Raw genomic sequence first — 22,252 nt, 5'->3', positions numbered from 1 at the left:
AGCATCAAATAAACATGAATGAACATGAGAAGGAATGTTGTTCAAAACGCAGAAAGACATCCGTACACACCATTTTTCAAGTTCAAGTCCACCGAGGTTAATCCCATAACTCCTGACTGCTTTGTCGGAAAAAATGGCGGATTTGGCGTTATGTTTGGTTAGATCGCTTGTCAATCAAACTCCCAGCGAAAGGTCAGTTATTTATTTAAATAAATTGCGTTTGATAATTTCATTGTACCTTTTCGCAATTTTGGTTTTATTTATATTTCGCAGCCCTACTCAGATTAACTGTTTGTGAGAATTACGTGATGCATTTATTTATTTAAAGTCTTGCAGTGACGTTATATGTGTGCTGGTATTATTTTTGACTGGTCATCTTTTAGCTGTGCTTATTATGTTGGCGCTTCATAAACAGATGCCCCTGTCTTTGTGTTTGTGTATGGGAGGCTTCTGTTGTTGAGATGGCCATCTGGTTAAACACTTTAAGGAGAAGAGGTTGTTCCTGGGGGAGGGGCAGGGGCAGGGCTGTGTGGCCTCAAGCTCAATCGTGATAGGCTGTCTTTACCCCCCTGAAAGTGGCTATATTCTACTCTTCACATCAGATACTTGTTTGGCCCTCTCACGTATTTATGTGATGCTGTAGGCTTATTTTATGAGCTTGAAGGTTCCCCCTGGTTGTTGAAACTGGAGGCAGTGTATCTCTACCCCCCACTGTTGGTAACTGCTCATCTTACCAGGCTACTATATCAGTAAGAGTGAAGTCACAATTATTATCACAGTCTCTTTGAGTGTCAGTTGTTTTTGCTGTCACGTTTTGTCCCAAAAGTTTTTTAATAGTTTTTAACTTTCTCAGCTTCTTAATGCTGTGGTTCAATTTTGTACCAAGACAGTGGTTTTATCATTTGTTAAAATTGTTGTAAATCTATTCTTTTATTTATATATTTTGTCATTGATCTAATGGCTAAAGTCAGTGTTAGATCAAAATTCGGTCCTGTTTATTTTCAGAATACTGATGTTCCTAATGTATTCCTAACGTGTTAGAAGTGCTCTATTATCACAGCCTGAAAAAATAACTGAAAATGTCATAGTACACAACAAAAAGCTGGATGATGACATCACCAGTGCCGATATAGCTAAATTAACTAAAATAATAACTATGAATTCTTACAACGGAATGAATCAATACTGAATTTACTTAAGCTGGACAATGACACCATGTTCTTTAAGAGCTGCTGTGCAGCCAAAATTATATACCAGTTATCACTGTAAAGCTGCTTTGACACAATCTGCATTGTAAAAAGTACTTGACAACAGATAGACATGTCATGTATCGTTGAAAAGGTCTCATCTAGCAGAATACAACAAGCATACAAATTATACCAAGTATTTGTATGAAAAGTGCCGCCAACACGTGTAAACGGTATACACATGATGCTTTTGTGCCACCTTTTTGCTTGTAGCCTTGCGAAACAATTTTAAACCATAGTAGATTGCATGTCTTTATTTACAGCAGATGGTCTCAAATGAGCCCAAACACAACATAAGACAATGCGTAGATTGTGTCGCCATCATGACGCAGTGACGTCATTTAAGTATGTTAAGTTATTAAAGTTAAAAAAGTTGATGCAATATCGTTACGTTTTGCTGTGTACGTTTTAATATCAAGTCTAGGGCTGTCAAGATTCCTCAATTTAAATTTGAGTACTCGATTTTAAAAAATCCTCGATTTACAATTTACCCGTGTTGAGTAACTGGCAAAATACCAGACATGGCTCATTCCACAGACGAGAATCTATAAACCGCATTATTAGACTTCTAGATTTTCTAAAGCTGCACGATGTATTAAAACCATTTAAAAACCATACTATATCATAGGTCTATTCACAAAGGCTGCGATTCAATTAAATAAATGTATGCCCTTCAAGTTTAATATATATGCACTTTATTTACATGTGTGTAAGTTATGTGCGTCTCCATTCACAGTAAATGCTGCTCCACATGAACTCTTATAATTTAGTGTGGACCGTTTCAAACTCCATCTCTGCATATGCTGAGTTTGGTTTGTTATAATGTTCATCTGGTAACGCAATGTGTGCCATTTCATCAGATTTGTAAGGTATATCACTTATAAACCTACGCCAAAACAGGAGAATACATCAATATGTTTCTAAATATGCAATTTTTTCGAATTTTTAAAATAAAAGTTTAAACCTAGCTCTGAGTTTGCGATGTTCTTGTTCAAGAAATTAGTCACTGTAGCATTTCTATCGTAAGGAAGTGACCAAATATTAAAGATTAGGTGAACATTTGAATTAAATGTCGTATGGCTAATATTAAAACAAGGATTTGATCTGCTGTGAAGTGTAACAATGTCAGGCCGTTGGCGCCGTCCACAGGCATTTGTTACAATACAAAACATACACAAGACGATTGTTTATATAGTGTTGTTCTATGAAATCATATGATTACTTGCTTTTGATACTATATTTGAATCAAATATTATTGCCTTGTTGTTATTATATATGTATTTTAAGTCATTTAGGTCTTTGCTTTGGTCTATTTTTATTACCTCAAAAAAATTATATCCGATTTACGCGATTAATCATCAAAATAAGTGACCGACAATGTTCCCTCTAAGCTGCGCGCGTGCGCGGCCGTGCAGAAAAAATAATTGCCGCGCAGAGAACAGACATGAAAATGATTGTAGTAGTTTAAATGAGAAATAATTGCAGTGCTCTGGACAACCGCTATAGAGTTATTGTCGCTATAGAGTCAGAACCGGTGAATGCGGTTTACAGGTTTCGTAAAAAAAGTGAACGATTGAGCGCGTGTGAGCTGGCTGGCCCTGAGCCAAATCAGTCGCAGTAAGAATACTGTCATGTTTGCGGACTAAATCAACACGAGAGGCAACGCGAAACGAAAAGAAATGTGAAATAAAACGTCATGTTTTAATGAAAAGTGGTGGAAATAACGGATGATGGGCACAGAATGCTAACAAAACTATGAGACATTTACAGTCACACACCCACGACAGGTGTAGCTTGCAAACTCAAAATACATCAGTGATATACCTCAGTTTAAATAGATTTTTGTGTGTGGTGGTGCTGTGGGTTTCAGGGACGTTTAGATAACTATAAAAGAGATATCGTTCACTTTTCTTAAAAATATTTAGCTATCAGGTCTGTTTAAATACTTTAGTTAGTTTTTTATAATATATTAAAACAAATGGAAGCATTTAAACTGATATAATACTGTATATCAGTTTAAATACTTAAATATTTTATTATATTATGATGTAAGCCTAATAAAAAAATCTTAATGTCCTGGTATATAAAATCTGTGAAATGCATAAGCAATAAACATGTAATTTTGATGGTTTAACACTGTCTGTTGCTAATAATTGACTATTTATGGTTGTCCCAAACCATCATTGTAACTGCTCATATATTATTATAAAGAATTGAACTGTCCTGCAGGAGGACAGAAATTATTTTTTAATAGAATTTCTTGGTAAAGACTGGTACAGTTAATACAGCAATGTGAAAAAATCTCAAGTAACCTAAAATGTGCTTAATTTAGTGAATGAACTGCTTGTTTTCAAACATATTATTTAATAAATCACTAAGTTACATCAAGGGTCAAATAAAATAGAAACGGCACATTAAAGTTAAATGTTACAGTTGTATGATAAAACCATTTTTTTTGTGTGTGTTTGTTGATTGTACAGGTCTGTTATAAAGTATGTTTTTGCTCAGGTGGCCAAAATGTGCGCTCAACAGAGAAAAGTTTTGTTCAATGAGGAAAAAAAATTACATTGGTACCATTGGTGGGAACATTGGTGACCGATTACTCGATTACCAAAATAATTGTTAGTGACAGCTCTAACCAACTCATTAATGACCTATCGCTCATCCACCCATCACCCACCCGCAATTAATTGGAATGTAATTTTTTATTACTTGGCCCGCCCACAGTTTTTTTCACTGGTGTGAAAATTTCCTCACTGGGACATCACTAAATATTACCTGATAACTGCTATGGTACCACTATCATTGTTCCCTTTCTAGAATTAGTACATACGAGTATCATTACCAATACTGAGTACCAGTACACTAATACAATGTAATAATTAGCAGCCAATAATTTGTCCTGTTTAAAAAGCTAATCATATATAATCATGTATATTATTGCTAATCTAAGCTGCATATTGCCAGCGAGTTGCTGACCTCATTGAGCTCACTTACTACATAAACATTGTACATCTTGCATAGATTAGCAAATCTTTGTTCACATCTAGAGTGTAGGTAGTCAATTGTTTGACCCACAGAGATAGTTGGCTGTTTATAGAGGAGTAATTTCCAGTGTAATCCGTTAAGGAGATTACCAGGAGCTTTCTCCCTTTTACTAAATGCGTTGCTGCATCATTTATTCGGCGATGTAGCTGTTGGTAACTGTTGTTGCTAAAGATGAAGCCAAGTTATCGTGTCTTATCTGCTTTTTAATCCTTTTGTTTTCAGGGAAATCATTCGTAACACGGATGGAGAGTGGACGGAGGAAAGTGTAGAGCTCATTGGAATGACGATAAGGAAGAGGGGGCTGGTATAAAGGTAGGAATTATTGTTCGTATACTAAATATTACCAATAGCATATTTTGGCTCAGTGTATTGTCACGGCTTCAGCTATCAAGCCATATTCATTAATGAAATTGTGCTATCTGTGTTTATTTCTGATTGGGAAAGAAAAGCAAAGCCGTCTTATCACAAATGACCATACTTTGCCTTTTATGCAGACCAAGGCACATCTTAGAAACTTGTTAGTGTGTGTAGCATTTTTCCACTGAGTGATGTGGAAAGGCTGATAGCTCAGGTCTTTATCTCTTGACCTTGTCTTCGCTCTCACAGTAGCTTAAGGGCCAGTGGTGTGTCTGACGCTCAGTTCAGTCTGGTAACAGCGACTAAATGCTCACCTTGGAAAAGTTTGCAGGGGTGCCTGTGGTTTTGATAATAGAAAGTCAAAAATTAAAATGTGTGAAATCATGAAATGTAAGGAATATGGCGCTTTTTTTAAACCCTCTTTAAAAGTAGTTTGAACTTGGGAAAAGACCTTAAAGTATTGTCACGTAAATACTGCATCTACTTCATTTGGTATCTGGGGGAAGCGATGCTGCTCAGAGATTCGCACGGCAAATATCCAAGAATCATGTTTCCAGTACCCACCCCTCCCAGGTTACCCCGGGTGACTTTTTACTTATCTGTTGGCCCAGATGTCCTTGTGTCTTCCTTATGATACCGAGTAGTACTTGGGCAATAAAGTTGACTCAGTCAGCTTTGCTGTATGCAAAACAATATTTTGCTCCCTTTATTTTGACTAGATAATAAACAATCACTAACACTTAAATGTATACCTTGTCATGTTCATCCATTCATTTTTTTTGCACCTTTTAGTTTGAACATCTCAGTATATGAAAAAGTCAAAAGTTTATCATGGTCTCTCTTCTTTTTTCTTCTACAAAACCAAGACCATGGAAAACCCTTCAAGAAATGATTTGTAGCGTCTGTGTTTTGCGAAGATGGTTTAGTGTGTTGACTAAATCAACTAGCTGTTGCTTAGCAATGACCATGCACAATATGTTTGCTTGCAAGGAAGAGCCACTGGCAAAGATGGCCTGCATTAAGTCATCGAGGCTGGAAAAAGCACTTAAAAATGCCAAAAGAAACTTCAGACTTCTAAAAGATAGTACCTTGTCTTTTTGGCTCTAATAGTTATAGATTACTGACATAGCTGGCACCAAATATGGAAAGCCATGTCAAGTCAAGACCTGTTCATGCATACTTGTAATTTTAAGACAAATGGCAGACCTGATCATGTCTGCAACTTTTTTTTTGGAAGCTTTGAAGAGAGACTTTTTATGATTCTCATTTATATTGTATTTTGTCTCCACCTGATTCAGCTTTTGACATTTTATACAAGCACAAACTGTTTTTTGTCATTTTTGCATTTCGGCATGAACAAATAAATACACGTATTTTTAGTGTTCCTGGAAAGATGCCTTCTGTTACTGCGTCAAACCGGAAAGCATTCATACTTTCTCTAATTTTGTAGTCATACAGGCTTGCCATTGAATGCACAACTGGTTGTTGCAGTGCAACAGATCTGCATGGTAGTCTGCTTGTTGCAACGTGACCACCTGACTTCCTGACGGTTGTCATTCCACAACAAGCGAGTTGAAGCTGTCTGAACAGGAAGCTACCCCTAAGAAAATACAGACTGTTGCATGGTTGCAGTATTATTTCACAGTTTTGTTTCCTTTTGAACTCGGCTAAAACATGCAAGTGATAAAGTAGACTTTAATAAATGAAAGCTCAAAAAAGCTCCCCCTTCACAGAGCCCCCACTACAGGCAGCAGGAGGAGCTGGCAGGAGTTTCAACTCGAGCAGTAAAATGACACCATGCCCCTCCATTTTTTTTTTTTTCTTATGAAATGCAAAGAGAAGGAACAAAGCTGGATGTCTTTGAAGGCTTCTGGTAAACCTGGAGAGGAGAGGAAAATAAAGCTGTGATCTAATCCTGTATTACTTGAAGGTAGAGTTTCAGTTTTTATAATTCACTACAAATATGTATCTTGAGTTCTTCGAGTCCCTTTTCTCGTCAAATTGTTGAATATGTAAAATATTCACAGCTGTTGTCATGCGAATAGGAATTAATGCATTGTACTAGTCTGGTTATTGGTAGCTGTCTGTTCTAGACTGTGGAGGACCTGTTCTAGAAATGTCAGGACGGTTTCTGTTTTTGTAAAGCATTTATGTAATTCTTTTTTTAATGTGAAACTGAATTGCTGCTCTGTGAGGTCATTCCTGAAGAGGAAATTCCACAGCCAAAACAATGTCCATGAACAAACTGCTGGATATTGCAAACAGTTGAGCTGTAAATTTTGAGCTGAAATGTAAATTTTCCAAACTGTATGCATGAATAGAATTTATAGAGCGACTGAAATTAGATGCATTGCTTGGCATATTTCTATAACATGCTTAGCATATTTCTTAACTAGATGCTTATAAAGTACAGTGTTATGCTTTTGAGGACATGTTCCATTGTGTTCTTTGAAATTCTTTGCAATAACATCCAAATATGAAGGTACATAAATATAGTAAACATTCAGTATCATGGTATTACCATATGGTACTGTACCAGTATGTTAATGTAACAAACGGATATAATCTGGAATTAAATTTCAGGTTTTTTTTTTTTTGGTTTTTTTTGGGGGGGTTTTTTTTTTGGTTTTTGTTTTTTTTGTTGTTGTTGTTTATTGAACTTTTACAATAATAACAGGATACAAATACAGGAGAATCATGAAAAAAATATTTTCCCACCCCCAGAGGAAAAAATAAATACATTTATAACTAAAAAAAATATATATAAACAAAAAAACAATAAAAAAAAAAAAATAATAATAAAAAGTGTAATTAAACAAACTAAATAAAACATAAAAAATAGAAGAAAAAGCACTCAATACATATTGTAATACAAAGAATGTCAAGCGTAATGTCTCAAGTATAGAATATATGCTGGAGCATAAAAGTTTAGACATTTCAGCCTAAATTTCAGTTTTTAAAGTTATTACATGTAGTCAGTATTGAATGGTTAAGACACTTGCAGGGTACACTGTAAAGGACCTTTCACACTCAGAGTGAAGTGAAAAAGCGAGGCGAATCGCGGACTCGAAACTACTGATCGTCTTCGGCTAATTGCGCACCTGCACGAAAGGTGGTGCAGATCAACAGTGCATTTGTCCTCATGTCTCTCTCGTATGTGGCTTAATATACAGCGTTAAATTAAGATGAATAAAGTTTGGTACTACATTAGAAACACAAAATATCTAGAATGCTTAAAAGAATACATCTAAAATATAATTAGAGGTACAATTAGCATCAAGCTACATTTAAAAATGTATGATTATTAATGTCTTTGCTCAAAACGCACTTTAAACCATAATCGGGTTATTGTAATAACTTCTGACATGATCTAAAGTGGGATTTGATTCGATAATGGACAGACATGCATTATTTGTATGTTTAATGGATTGAACGTTAAATCTGCTTATCATGTCACATTTGTCGCAAACATCCTTTATTGTTATAAAAATACTATGAGCTGCATAAAAACACAGAAAACATATGTCTATTTGCCTTCATATTTTATCTGTAGAAAAATGTTTCTCTCAATTTATATACGGAAGAGCAGGAGATTTGATTACATTGATGATTGATGGATTACATGATTGACAGATCTAAAATGTGCTCTCATAATCATAACACTCGCGCAAATGGAAGAAAACGGACAGTGATCACGTAATTCAGCGGAAAATTAATATAATCTGTATAAAGAAAATGTGAGAATAAATCTGTTCTTACATACCAATGATAATCTCCTCCTGGATACTTTTCTACGTTGTTTGTTTACACTAGTTTTCGAAACGGCACCACCACTCTCGCCCTTCTGTGCAACAGCAGCTGCTCCGGGCACGTGATCTAAAGCTCAAATCTAATTGACGGCCTGTTTCATCGCGGGGGGGGGAATCGATCACGGGTCGAAAAAAAATCCTTGTTTTTTCGCATTGCCAATGTTCGCGCCCGGTGTGAATGACCTCATAGGGATCTATTGTTTTGATTCATGAGCGTCATCGCAGCGAACATTCGCTCCGAATTTCGTGTTCAGTGTGAAATGGCCTTAATGTTGTAAAGCAGTTTACTGCATGTTTACTGTTAAGAGGTGCACTGTTGTCTTTACTTGTACTTGTCAGTATCCATTTTACTTGTAATGTTAATTATTACAGAAGTGAAAGCAGATGTTAATTGTACTCCCTTCTGAGGGAAATAATTGAATTGTGAAAAGTGGTCTGGTTGTAGGGGAGGGATTGAAACGTATGATGTCTACTTAATGTCTGCTATAAAGGAATATTCTGTTTTTTTAAAGAGAATTTTGTTCTGTAGTAATAACAAAAACTGGAGAATCAGACCAGAAATATGCATTATTTATTTTATTTTTTTTTTGCCTTTTTGATTATTTTCACTAGAGATGCTGTTGTGCAAGATTCTATTAATAAACTGCTAGACTGTGACAACAACTGTACTATTTGTATGAATGGTAGCCGCAAGTCTATACTATGTTAGCAACATTACAGAAAGGTTAAGTTTGCATCCAAAATTTCCCTCAATTATTCAGCCAATGTAGAGGGAGCATCATTAACAAAGATTTAACATGGTAACCTGGTAAACCTGGTTATTGGCTTTCAAAATGTTTAAAATGGGTCAGTTTCAAATGTGGTACTTTCTTTTTTTGTAAGTTTTCCATAGTTTTTATTCTTTCTTTTAGTTCTGGGGCAGATTTTTAATTTCTAGGTCAGGAAAAATTATATTTTCTTTAGGCGTTATTAAGCTGAAATAGATGTTTGTTGATTAGCTTTAAATTAAGTTGTGTAGAATGAAAATATTGAGGTTTACATAGCTTTTAATACCTGTTATTGTTCTAAATTTCAGTGCCAGAACATATCAAGTCCAGTTTCAGCCAGCCTCAGTCTGCCAATTAGAACAGCAGCACCTCCACTGTAACCTGCGCCATCAGCAATGCCAAGAGGGCCCCAGCCAGCGGCCAGCCCCAAGCCCTGCCTCGGTACCCGCTCTGTGAAGTTTCGTCGCATCTCTGTCAGCACAAACAGAAAGAGCTGTTGAAGCGTGGGCAATCCCTCACGGTCCTCGCTGCCACCCTGGGAACTCAAGTGCAGCTCAACTCTAGCCAGCCAGGGGAGCTTACAACTGAGAGGTCTGTCCTACACTGCGCCCAAAGCCACCTCTCAGGTACTAGCACTCTACAAAGTGACCTTGCTGATTACGGATCAGCCAGGTGCACTGAGACCGATATGTAGGTTTAAAGTTAGCCATTGGTGATAGGCAGAGGCATACCATGCTGCAAAAGAACATGTTAGTTATGTGTTCAAACCAAAATGAATCTGTTAAATGTTTTGTTTCTTTGGTATTTTAGTACTTATGTTGATAAATTGGCTAATATTTCACCATTTTCAGATAGTAAGCATTGTCTAAAGAAGTATTAGTTGTCCCTTGTGTCGGCTGATATATGAGCCTTGTCAAAGCTTTCAAATATTTTGTTGTTTTTTGAAATGCAATTATTGTGTAAAAATATATGCAGATATTAGATATTGGCATGTGCATCTGCCACTGAAAAAAAAAAAACATTAGTCAAGCACTAATTTAGTGTCTAGTTCTGTAGTTAAGCTAATAGGATCACCCATAAATAGTAGCAGTGTTGAATTGGCATTGTCGCTGGACATAGCTGTAGAAATAAGCAATAATGTTTGTTACATGGTCTTAGCATGTGGCCTTTTTGTTGGTGTTGAGACCTATTTTGCAGCTTCATTTAGCTGTTTTTCCTCACGGTGTTGCTCTGTTTCATAGGCATGGCTCCCATTCGGGATTCTGTCAGCCACTCCCCTAACCAAACAGGTGACACACTATTTCTTTTTCCTCACCATGTGCTGTTGTTTACCATTTTTGTTTTGTGTGTGTTGTCCAAAAGTCACCTGAAAACTTGTTCATCAGTTTGTGTTTAGGTAAATTGCAAGTTGTCATCAATATCTCTGGTGCATGCTTAATGGTTACAATGAGTACCTTTGATTTACTCTTTTAATCTAAATTTAGCCGTAGAACTTCTTGTAAGAATTATTATAATGTCTTGGCATAGGTAAACTGACTTTCCCCGTTTCTGCCAAATCTGTTTTTGTTATATAAGACCAGACCAATAGTGCCGCCAACTGTTTCAAAGTGCTCACTTTTCTGAGTCGGTTCTTGCATTGTAAGTCAGAGAATGTACACTGTGCCCATGACACAGTATGTCTCCTTAAAGGGGTAGTTCATCCAAAAATATTAAAAGCTATCATCATTTACTGACCTTGTGGTTCTGAACCTGCATGACTGACTGACCTTCTTTTTTTTCAATACATTCCTTTTGTGTTCAACAGAAGAAAGTCAAACAGGTTTGGAAAGACATGAAGGGCGAGTGAATGATTGCGGAATTTCCATTGTTCTATCCCGTTAACTTGTAGACTACAAGTCTCTTCTTAGTTGACGTCTCTTTTTGTCTCCCCTGGAGAGATGAAATATGAGATCGAAATTTAATCTAACTGTAATTTTCCTTTACCTCAGTGACCTTCAGCAGAATCTCCCATTTTACTGAGTCACTCTTAAACAAACAGTTTACTTGAGACCAGCAATGAGATCTGTGCTGCTTTGTCTTCCCATATCTGTTGGTAACACAGCCGGGGAGAAGGATCTCAGACTTGGCAAAAGAACAGTGCTCAGGGAAGCTTGGCAGCCATCTTGCAGAAAAATATGAAAGCAAGAGCAGGCTACAAGAAAATGCTTATTTCAAGGAACACAGTAGTCGTGTTATTGTTAGTTCAGTGCTACCACGCTTGTCGCGTCCAAACAAAATGAGCGAACTTGCAGAGACACTTCACACTTAGTGTTGCAGCTTGCAGTCGTCCGTCTTTCCCTCCTCTTCCATCCTGGCTTGCAGCATGATCATGCTGCTGCTACAAAATGGTGGCAGCTCTACTACTGTTTCAGTCTGGCTTGAGTGAGACACCTCTCAGCAGGACAGAGACAGGGCCTATGGGCAGTTAGCCATTGTCGCATAATCCATAAATGGGCAAATTGTTAATTGTTTTGTACAAAATCTACCAAATGCTACTTTTTCCGGCACATTTATATACAGCCATTGTAATGTTTGTTGTTTTGTTTACACTGGGTGTATTAAGAATAAGGATATTTTATTGTATGAGTCAGTGGAACTGAATGTGCTTCATGTTTAAGGCCGTGTGGGCACCAAAGCATTTTTTCCAAGGCTAGCATATTTTTCCAGTTGTTTTCAATGGGAGCACCATGTTTTTTTTAAAATGGCAGGAGTGTAATGAGGTGCCGAGCATCTATTTCATGGCGCTATTTTTTACTGGTCGCCGAGAGTTGAAGAATATTCAACTTCGGGTAAAACGCGGTGGGACAAATACAACACCCTCCAAACGCCACATTCTGCTATTACAACATTAACAGATGACAAGCATAATAACAGAACAAAATAATTTAAAACAAGAGCCAGAGCAAATACATTACATTGTATCGATATTTTTTATATAGAAATGGTACAGAAACAAACTATCTGTGAAATGAGATACAAGTAGCCTAACATTTCCATGGATATTCCGTATCGTAGCAAGCAAAACGTCTCAACTGAAAAAACGCTGCACTGCCGAAGCACTCTTAAGCGCCCACAGCTAGGTGTTTTCAGCAGTGCGCCTAGCGTTTTCAACTGGCTAAAAACGCTTCGGTGGACACACGGCCTAAATGTCTTTCTGAATGTCTAAATTGTCCCAACAAATATTTTTTTAGAAAGGTACCTTATGTTTTTAAGTCACTACATTTTATTTAGTCCTTTCTAAACAAACACTGTCAAGATATTTTTCTCTGTTTGCCATCTGAAATTATTTGACCTATTTATTTTGTTTTCACAGGTTTGGAACACGCTGGTCTGGAACCTCAGTATGAAAGTTCACCGTGGAGCTCTGGCTCACCTTGCAGCGATTCAAACAGCAACTGGGGAAAAGTCATTGTAGATAAGGGAACCTGGCCCTCCATCACTGGTAGTGACCCAGAGTTAGCCTCAGAATGTATGGATGCTGACTCTGCCTCCAGCTCTGGGTCAGAAAAAAATCTTAGTATGATGGCGCCTGGAAGCACTGGTGGTGACAACAATGGCAATAGACAAGGTTCTCATTTCATGGTTGCAAATGGCAGCAATAATGTGGGTAATGGGAGTGTTAAGGGGCCTTGGGGTGTATCCAATGGCTCAATGCTAAGCACATGTCAAGGCTCCGGGGATGGCCCCAGTGGCAAGCTGACAGAAAGCAGCCATGGCAAAATTAATGCATGGGGTACCCAAGGTTCCTCAACCAATGTAGGTATAAATCCAAGCACTTTGAACCCAAATGCCAACCATGGTGCCTGGGCCGTTCTTCAGAACACTGGGCCCAATCCCCACGGGCCGGTGGGGAACGGAAATGGTGGCACCAACACTCAACAAAGCACCATAGGTCAAACACCCAGCATGCAGAGTATCAACTCTAAGATGTCCTGGGGATGCCTGCAGGAAAATATGTCCGAAGCTGAAGTCAATGGTACAAACAAGGTTCCAAGTGGGCAGCCTCAAAACCTTAACACTGAATTTAATGGACCAAATAACACTACTAACACGATGACCTCTAGTTTACCAAACTCTACAGGTTCAATGCAGATGAATGAACAGCCCCCAGGGCACCGAGCTTGGCCTATGAGTAAAGGGGGCTCCCCTCAGCTCCCTATTTCTCCAGTCTCTAATGGCACTTCCATTTCTCAACACGGCAACAGTGAGGGAATTAACAGCGGGTCTTTTGGTACAGCATGGAGCGTTCCGTCCAGCACTAATTACTCTGGAGACAAATGTTCCATCCCTAAAGGCCAAGCTGTGGGCGACACTGTGAATGCAACTCTAATGCAGTCTGGAGCCAACGGCTCCTCTGTGAGTGCTGCTTTAAAGAATAATAATAATAACGGGATAGGCGGTCGTGGAGGAGGTTGGGACTCAGCACCCGCTACCTCACAAAGTATGTCTTGGGGAGCAGGTAATGGTGTGGGCCCAGCCGGGATCCCTCGCCCCTGGGGGAGTGCCTCCTCCTCCTCTTCTTCCTCTTCCTCATCCTCTTCAAACACTGGCACTAAGGCCTCAAACGGCGGGGAGTGGAACACTTTGCCCAACAACAGTCAGCATTCCAATGATGGCACGAATGGAAGCAGGAAGGGAACTAATGGATGGAAGTCTTTGGAGGATGATGCTCTCGGTATAGGGAGCTCCGTTCAAGCATCACAAGGCAGCACATGGAACAAGTCTACAGGCAGTGAAGGTAGCGGAGAGAGCTCGGGAGGTCGCAGTGAGAGGGACGGACAGCGTGGTGGCAACCGAAGAAGGGGTAATCAACAGGGTATGATCAGTGCAGCTCTCTCTAGAATTGACGTGGACCCCAGGGTGCTGTCTAACACGGGGTGGGGACAAACTCCAGTCCGCCAGAACACTGCCTGGGATGTTTCAAGCTCAGATAAAAAGACAGGAAATGGACAAACAGGCTGGGGCAGTGCTCCCCCTCAGGCATCTAACTCAGGTGGGTGGGGAGATGGACCCGGCACCAACAAAAGTAGCGATTCTTCAGTGTCTGGGTGGACTGAACCGAAACCTTCAACTGGCTGGGGAGAAACCAAAGGCCCAGTTGTGCAAAGTGGATGGGAGGATGCCCCTTCTGTTACAATGAACAAGGGTAGTTCCTCATGGAATAGCACCAAGGATGAGAAGTCCTCTTGGAATAATGCACCGAAGACAAAGCAAGGATGGGGTGGCCCCTCTGCTGGAGAGGGATGGGGCGTAGAAGGCCCAAAGGGAAACCATTGGGGAGAGCACCAGAAGTCTGGTTCAGGTGGCTGGGACAGGGACAGTGACAGTGACCGCTCTGGATCAGATCGCTGGAGCGAGCCTGGGCGCTGTGGGACAAGCAACACCTGGGGAGGCAATGGGGGCACCAACGCTCCTGACCAGAGTGCTCCAACCACAGGATGGGGAGAGCCACTGAAGACCAACAATCAAAACCAAACCTGGGGTGAGCCAATCAAACCAAGCCACTCCAACCCTGCTTGGGGTGACAACACAAAACCGAACAACTCTTCAGAATGGGGCAAGTCCCAAGATTCCAGCATGGGAACATTCAGGAGTGGGAACACCTCTCAGACTGGAGCCCCTAGTCAGAACAAGCCTACAGGATGGTTGGGGGGCCCGATGCCTGCTGCCTCCAAAGAAGAATCATCCACTGGATGGGAAGAGCCATCCCCTGAATCCATCAGGCGCAGAATGGAGATCGATGATGGAACTTCAGCATGGGGAGATCCCAACAAGTATAACAGCAATGTAAATATGTGGAACAAGAACACTGCTGGAGAGCAGGATGGCATGGCTGTTTCTCAGCCCCCACAAGCCCAAAGCTCCATGGCCCCAAAGGAAAAGAACTGCAGCTCAGGTGGGTGTCTTCCTTTTTGGCAGTGCCTTGGCAATTATTACTCACCCATTATATTTATCTTTAGTCATGCAGTCATCCCTTTGGAATTTTTCTGGATGAGCTTTTTCCTCCCACCCCTTTCCTCTAATACCTCCTGCACTGACAAGCTCTGAACTTAAGAGCAAGTGTTTGTGTGCATGTCTATATATAAATGTATTCATGCAGTACATTGAAATTTATGTACATTGTAGAAATGCAGCTTTTTCATTTGTTTTGCGTTATTTACTAAATGAGAATTGTAAAGGTATATGTTCAAATAGTGTTCCCAATTTATTTGAAATTGGCAGTAGATGAGCTGTGCTCAGGGAAAAATAGGCTTGGGTTACATTCTGACCGATGGTGCAGTCATATGGCAGCAACTTGAGCAGGAGGGCACACATGAACAGGGCTATTTTTGAAGGAAGTATTCAGGGCATATGCTGGATGGTGAAAGTGCAAAAACCTTAGTGGTTAAATGTAAGCTGATCCATTAGAGGGACTTCAGAGTAAACAAAGCTTACATAAGCATGTTTATGCAAGGGTCGGATTTGGGCCATTGGAAAGTTTGCAAGTGCAGTCCAGTGCCACTTTGGAGTTTATTTGTAAAAAATTAATTGCATTGTCCTTGTTTACAGATTTCAGTTTTAAAACTATAACCTTGCCTTGTTTCAAGTATGTTTAAATATTTTTTGATGCAAATGAGGTGCATAGTTATTTGCCTTGTAGCTAATGCACCATATTTCTGATTCTTGTTTGCTCTGACAATTACATTTTTTACAAAAAAAAAAAAGTACACCTTTTAATTGTGCCATCCTTTCATATGTTGCCTTTACCATATGTTCAGAACAAAATTTTGTCTGCTGGTCTTTGATTATACTTTTGTTTTTTTTGCCCTCTGCTCACAGGGTGGGGAGACACATTTGGTGGGCCACAAAAAATTGAGTCCTCTACCTGGGTTGATCATGCTGCTCCACCTGTCACTGTGGACAATGGCACGGCTGCTTGGGGAAAGCCTGTTGATACAGGTTCCAGCTGGGAAGAGTCAGGGAGGGACTCAGGAGGCAGTGGCTGGGGCATTGCTGCTGTAGGACAGCAGTCACAGCACAAGTCTGGTATGTCACAAAGAACTTTGATTTGTTTTAAACCCAATGTTTGCTTGTTTTTTCCCCAATGTAAATGTCAGGGAGGAAAAAAAAAACTTTTTAATATTTTCTTTTTTTCTTTTTTTTTTATAGGATCCAAACCTATGCAAGACAACTGGTGTGGAGAGGAGATGTCTATGGCAGGGCAATCCAACTGGGGGGAGGAGGAAGAGGAAGTAGAGATAGGCATGTGGAACAACAATCCATCACAGGAAATGAACCAAACTGGAAACTGGTCCTACAAGAAGATGCCTCCAAAGGTAATAATTCAGACCTGATTTAGCCTGGCAGAACTACTTAAAGAATAATTCACTGAATTTACTGTATTTTCACAAGGACTTAAAGTGAAAAAAGTATGTGTATATTTTTCTTGCTTATTTATGCTTACCCTTTTCTTCCTTAGCTAAACAAAGGACCCAACAAGCAAGATGATTCTCCATGGATGAATCAGTTTGTGAAACAGTTCAACAACATGTACCCTGTAAGGGCTAATAGTCTGATTGTTACAATTTTGAGGTTTTACTGATTGTGAAACCCGTTTATGCTAAATATCAGGTGACTGTAAATCCTTTGTGAAACAAAGTTATTAGTTAGCATGCTTACTCTTCCATGTCTTTTTATAGAGGGATTCTGCTGAAGATTCCCTGAAGAGCAATAAGATGGATATGTCTGGAGGTAGGTCACATTCACATGTTCTTCCAGTGCTGATATTGAGCAATGTTTGTCACAGTCCATGATTACTAGCATGATTTTGAACAAATTCCTCTCATATTCTGCAGGAATGACAGACAAGCGCATTGATGTTGACAAGCATGTTCTTAATATGGGAGACTACGGAAAAAATCCTGCTTCACGTCACCAGATTCACAAAGACTCTCCCATGGACCGTAATCCCTATATGGATAAGGTCAGTTATTTCCTAGTCTCCTGTAGCAGTAATGGAGCCTTCACTTTGAACACAGTGACTGTTAGTTTTGCTTGTTGTTTTCTTTAGCACCCTCTATGGGAAAGAAATGCAACTTAAAGACCCTATGATGTCAAAATCAATGTTTTATGGCATAATGGTAAAATTAAGAGCTTCAGAGAAAAAAAAAAAGTGGTCGAGGGGGTGTATTAAAATAAAATCTTTTTTTTTTTTTTTTTTTTTTTTTTTTAAACCTTAATTTTAAGCTTGGTTAAAAGTCATCTTGAGGCCCCTTGGAAATTTTAGAGCCACCATTTAGAACCACGTCTGTTAGATTTGCGGTCATATGCTAATGTACTTCTAAAGTAATATCTTAACAGATAAACATAATTCAAATTTGTATTCTTCCAGGAAAACCGGCCAAAATATACTGACTTTTGTGCTCTTGGCCATATAAAAAATAAATCATGATTTATACCTGTGATGTGGCTGAAGGCTATTTAAAAAAGAAAAAAAAAAAAGAAAAGAAAAAAAAAGGACAAGACATTTGGTATGTCCCAGTCCAAACTTCCTGTTTCACAAGAAAATGTCTAGTCAATTTCATGGGGCATTAACATCAAGTCTTTCAGGAGTTGTAATCTCTTTCTTTATTCTTATCCCAATTTTCCCATTGCCTCCTTAACTAAATGAAAAATCTCCAATTCCTAAAACATGCCAAAGAGGATGCTAACATAGCCTTTCTGTCTCCTTTTCTGTGGCTGGTGTTCCTTCTGGTCTTTGACGAATGCCTCACTGCTGTTGTGCTCTGCGTCCTGCTTCTCTCTCTGCTTGGCCTTTGATTGTGCTGCAGCTTTCACTGCCTGTGTATGATAGCTCTGTAGCAGAGGAATTCCAAAACTCACAGATCACTTCCATGCAGAATCTCAGCTATTCACCTACAAATAATGCACAGCCAAACCAGTGTAACTTGCCAGGGCCTCACCATCCAAACTCTGTCTCTGTTAGGCAGGTGAGTTAGTACATGCTGCTCCCTGTGTGCTGAAGCTGTGACTGCACTGGACTGCCGGATGCTCATTATTTACTTGTGGGATGTTTGTGTTTCTCCACAGAATGTAAACATGTACAGTGTCGGTAATGCAGCAGCACAAGGCCGGAACGCCCAGCAGCCTCCAGCACAATCTCTGAACTCCGCTCAGCCCAGTCTACGCAACCAAGTGCCTCCTCCACTACTTCCCTCTCAGGTAACGCCACTTGGGTTTCTAAAGCTCAGCTCTCTTTGAAATTAAGTTTTGTGGTATACAAGTTTCCCACAGTCCAGAAGTATCAGGAAATTTCCAGGGTGATTAGAAATTAATAAATTAACTCTTAAAAGTAGGGCTGCATGAATTCTAATAGTGGTTTTCTGAGAAAAATTGTGATTTAGGGCTGGGGGATATATCACATGTGAATGTCACGCGCATTTCGTCAGTAAAGCCGGTTCCCTGATTACCGCTAAATCGCCATCACCTGCTTTCAAATGGAGCGGCATTTAATAGACAGAGCCGTAGTTCATTGACAAGCCACGCAATATCGCGTTCATTATCGAAGGCGATACATCTAAGATATGAACGCGATATTGCGTAGCTTGTCAGTGAACTACGGCTCTGTCTATTAAATGCCGCTCCATTTGAAAGCAGGTGATGGCGATTTAGCGGCAATCAGGGAACCGGCTTTACTGAAGAAATGCGCGTGACAATCGCATGCGATATATCCCTCAGCCCTAATTGTGATTTGCAATTTTTTATTTTTTATTTTTTTCAGGATTAATGTAATTTTGTAAACCAGATATAAACCATTAAAATATGTTTGTCTTTGTTTTTATCTATACATTTTTCATAAATGTGTACAATCTTTTTTTGTAGGTTCCTCCACCCCTGTTGAAGTACTCTCCCAATAATGGAGGTCTGAACCCTCTGTTTGGCCCACAGCAGGTGGCTATGCTGAACCAGCTGTCTCAGCTCAACCAACTGTCTCAGCTTTCTCAGATTAATCAGTTACAGGTATTGATCTCACTGCAAGTAACAGCCTAGAAGATATTTAATTGATGTTACCATGTTCCCAGTGATACTTATGACTTTATTTCCCCTGGTCCCAGCGTCTCCTTTTGCAGCAAAAAGCGCAAAACCAGAGGGCCATGCCTGTTAACAGCCGCCAGCAACAGGAACAGCAGGTTTGTGATCTCTTGGACCAACTTATGTGTTTGTTTCTTTGTTTCTTGGTTTGTTTGACGTCATTCTCCATTTGTGATGATGTGTAGGGTCGTGGTTTGGGTCCGTCACAGCAGATGATCCAGCCTCCTCGCCATCTCGATCCCTCCTTGATGAAGCAGCAGACTTCCCCTCAGCCACCCTCACTGCACCAACCCAGCCTCAAGTCCTATATGGAGAACTTCATGCCCCCCAATGCCTCTGACCTGCAGAAAGAACAAAGTTCCTTGAGCTCGTTCAGTAATTTCCCTTTAGGTGGGTGTCCTCCCCATCTTAATATAGGCCAGACTGACTCTATGTTGCACCAAGCTGCCAAGCCCAACACAATGTTTGCCTCTGACATGTCAGGCTATCAGCCAGCTGGCATTAGTCAAAGTCATAGCCTCCTAGCCCCACCTCTGAGCAATGGCCACATGGTGCCAGGCTCTCCCATCAACCCTCGGGTAGGAAAGAACTTCTGTCCTGACAGCAGCTCTCTGCCAGCAAGAGGTGAATACAGTCTATCTATTTTGTTGTCCCCAGCAAAATTTCTTCTTGCATTTTATATTAGAGGGAAAAGGAAAACAATGCTGTGTTGCAAAACCTTTTGATTTTAGACCCTTATTATTTGATTGGAAATCCAATGTTTGGCTGGCATACATATGGTGCTTCTACTTATAATTTCTGCCGCTTGATGATAAGGTTGTTTTTCTTTGTATGTGCTTGTCGCCCTCGTTATGTTCTCCCACAGTTTTGTGCACTCTGTAATTTTTTTGTTCGTTGCGTTGGCCAATCAGTGTCTGCACCAATGCCACTGTAATAGTGGTGTGAACAGTGTCACACAAAAGCCAAAGTGTTGTTACGACACCATTTCCAAAATAAATGATTAGAATTTAAACTTTTTTCAAAACTATGATTTATCAAAGCTTTGAGGGGAAAAAAAAAAATTCTGAGTGCATTTAAATTACTGCTACTGCTGTTAATTCCTGGATACCAGAAATGTTGTTAACTTAATTTTCTGTCAGGATGTGCATTTTCTTTTCTCATTTTTCTTTTTTAATTTCATTTGTTGTATTCCTCTAGGTTTGAACTCAAACTTGAATGTAAGCAACCTCGACATTGGTAGTGTTGGTTTTAAGGAGCCACAGTCCCGTCTGAAGAAGTGGACTGCCATGGATATTTCCGTTAACTCGCCACTTGATCAAAACCCCAGCAAATCTGGTGGGTTTCCCCATTTGATATTCCTTTTTTGTAATCAGTCATAGCTGCAAAGCTTACATAAATTATGACAGCTTTATTAATTGTGAGAAGTGTCAATTAGAGCATTCCATTTAAATGTTGTTCTATTTGAATATTATTTTAATGCTGCTAAGAGTGTGAATCTGACCATTAAGGCAGGGTTACATTAAGTTGAATTGGTAGATAATGTCATGCATTTGACCTTTTTGCATTTATCAAGGAAAGTAATCAACAGTCAATTTTCATCAGTTATGCAGCCCTAATCTTATCTCAACAAAAAAGTGAGCGAAAAGTCTGATGGGAATGATTTTACTATAGGTGCTATAACATCTGGCCTGAGGCTTGAAGACTCGCCCTTTGGTCCATATGACTTCATGAATGCCAGTAACACTCCCATCAGTCCTCCTGGCTCTGTGGGAGATGGCTGGCCCAGCCGTGCCAAATCACCTCATGGTTCCACCAATGTCAACTGGCCACCAGGTTCAAATCCATTCGCTTCATAAATGATGTTCCAATCAAATCTTTCATTGAAATAGAATATTACAGAGAAGCTCAGTTGGTTGAGCATGGCTCTGTGCCATTGTGGCATGAATTAGCTCACCATGTTATGTTTATTTGTCAGAGTTCCGTCCTGGTGAGCCCTGGAAAGGATATCCAAACATTGATCCTGAAACTGACCCATTTGTCACTCCTGGCAGTGTGATTAATAATCTCTCCATTAATACAGTCCGGGATGTTGATCACCTCAGGGACAGAAACAATGGTAAGTGATCTGATAACCAGCTATTTCCTTATAAAGTACCATTAAATTACCATTAAATTGATCCAAAGCAACAGTAAAAGCTTAAACTTGAAATATATTAAAACAGACAAGTTAGATTAAATTGATATATTTCACAATATTTCTGATTTTACTGAAATCTGATCAAATAAATTCAGCCTTGGTGTAAGAGAATTTGCTCAAAAACCATTAAAAAAAACTATTGAATGGGACTGTAATTTGCTGAATTTTATGTATTAGTGATTTCAATAATTAAATATGAAATGTTTCTGTTCTTCCAGGGCCATCCTCATCACTTAACACCACGCTGCCTTCAAATAGTGCCTGGACATCCATTCGTGCCTCCAACCACAATAGTTCCCTCAGCAGTACAGCACAAAGCACTTCAGGTTGGTGTGCAACCATTTAGGCCGAGCCACACAGGCCTATGGTTGAAATGCATTCAATGAACTTTGTTTTCTTCTCTGCAGCCAGAAACAGTGACTCCAAATGGTCTCCTGGTACAGTCACCAACACCTCTTTGGCTCACGAGCTGTGGAAGGTTCCTCTCCCCTCAAAAGGTATCTCTGCTCCGTCCCGCCCTCCACCTGGCCTGACTGGCCAGAAACAGCCCTCATCTTGGGACAACGGCTCTCTGAGACTGGCAGGCTGGGGTAGCTCTGACTCCAGATTCAACTCTGGTTAGTCACAGTTATATTCTTTCACCTATACAGACTCTATTAACGTTGTCAGTACTGTAGTGTTTAAAGAAATGAGTGAAACTTTAAATGATCATTGTTC

General features: G+C 39.7%; 1 protein-coding gene across 4 annotated transcripts in view; it reads left to right on the top strand.

The window, feature by feature from the left end:
- The window catches only part of LOC137017723 (trinucleotide repeat-containing gene 6A protein-like), a 33,245-nt gene that overhangs the window by 4,487 nt on the left and 6,506 nt on the right, over positions 1-22,252 (top strand). For 2 of the 4 annotated variants that reach the window (XM_067382252.1, XM_067382254.1), the window contains exons 3-21: positions 4,518-4,607; positions 6,490-6,582; positions 9,537-9,854; positions 10,470-10,517; positions 12,581-15,163; positions 16,087-16,293; positions 16,417-16,583; positions 16,727-16,804; positions 16,947-16,998; positions 17,103-17,230; positions 18,337-18,468; positions 19,129-19,266; positions 19,362-19,436; positions 19,524-19,962; positions 20,536-20,673; positions 21,010-21,171; positions 21,314-21,454; positions 21,754-21,861; positions 21,943-22,152. In XM_067382252.1, coding sequence (XP_067238353.1) covers positions 10,472-10,517; positions 12,581-15,163; positions 16,087-16,293; positions 16,417-16,583; positions 16,727-16,804; positions 16,947-16,998; positions 17,103-17,230; positions 18,337-18,468; positions 19,129-19,266; positions 19,362-19,436; positions 19,524-19,962; positions 20,536-20,673; positions 21,010-21,171; positions 21,314-21,454; positions 21,754-21,861; positions 21,943-22,152 — 4,804 coding nt within the window. In that variant the 5' untranslated portion in view covers positions 4,518-4,607; positions 6,490-6,582; positions 9,537-9,854; positions 10,470-10,471. The remainder of the gene's footprint in view (positions 1-4,517; positions 4,608-6,489; positions 6,583-9,536; positions 9,855-10,469; positions 10,518-12,580; positions 15,164-16,086; positions 16,294-16,416; positions 16,584-16,726; positions 16,805-16,946; positions 16,999-17,102; positions 17,231-18,336; positions 18,469-19,128; positions 19,267-19,361; positions 19,437-19,523; positions 19,963-20,535; positions 20,674-21,009; positions 21,172-21,313; positions 21,455-21,753; positions 21,862-21,942; positions 22,153-22,252) is intronic. The other 2 variants (XM_067382251.1, XM_067382253.1) reach the window with 1 other exon arrangement.

This window comes from Chanodichthys erythropterus, chromosome 3 (genome assembly GCF_024489055.1).
Source record: "Chanodichthys erythropterus isolate Z2021 chromosome 3, ASM2448905v1, whole genome shotgun sequence".
Lineage (NCBI taxonomy): Eukaryota > Metazoa > Chordata > Actinopteri > Cypriniformes > Xenocyprididae > Chanodichthys > Chanodichthys erythropterus.
This window is presented reverse-complemented; position numbering and strand designations above follow the sequence as displayed.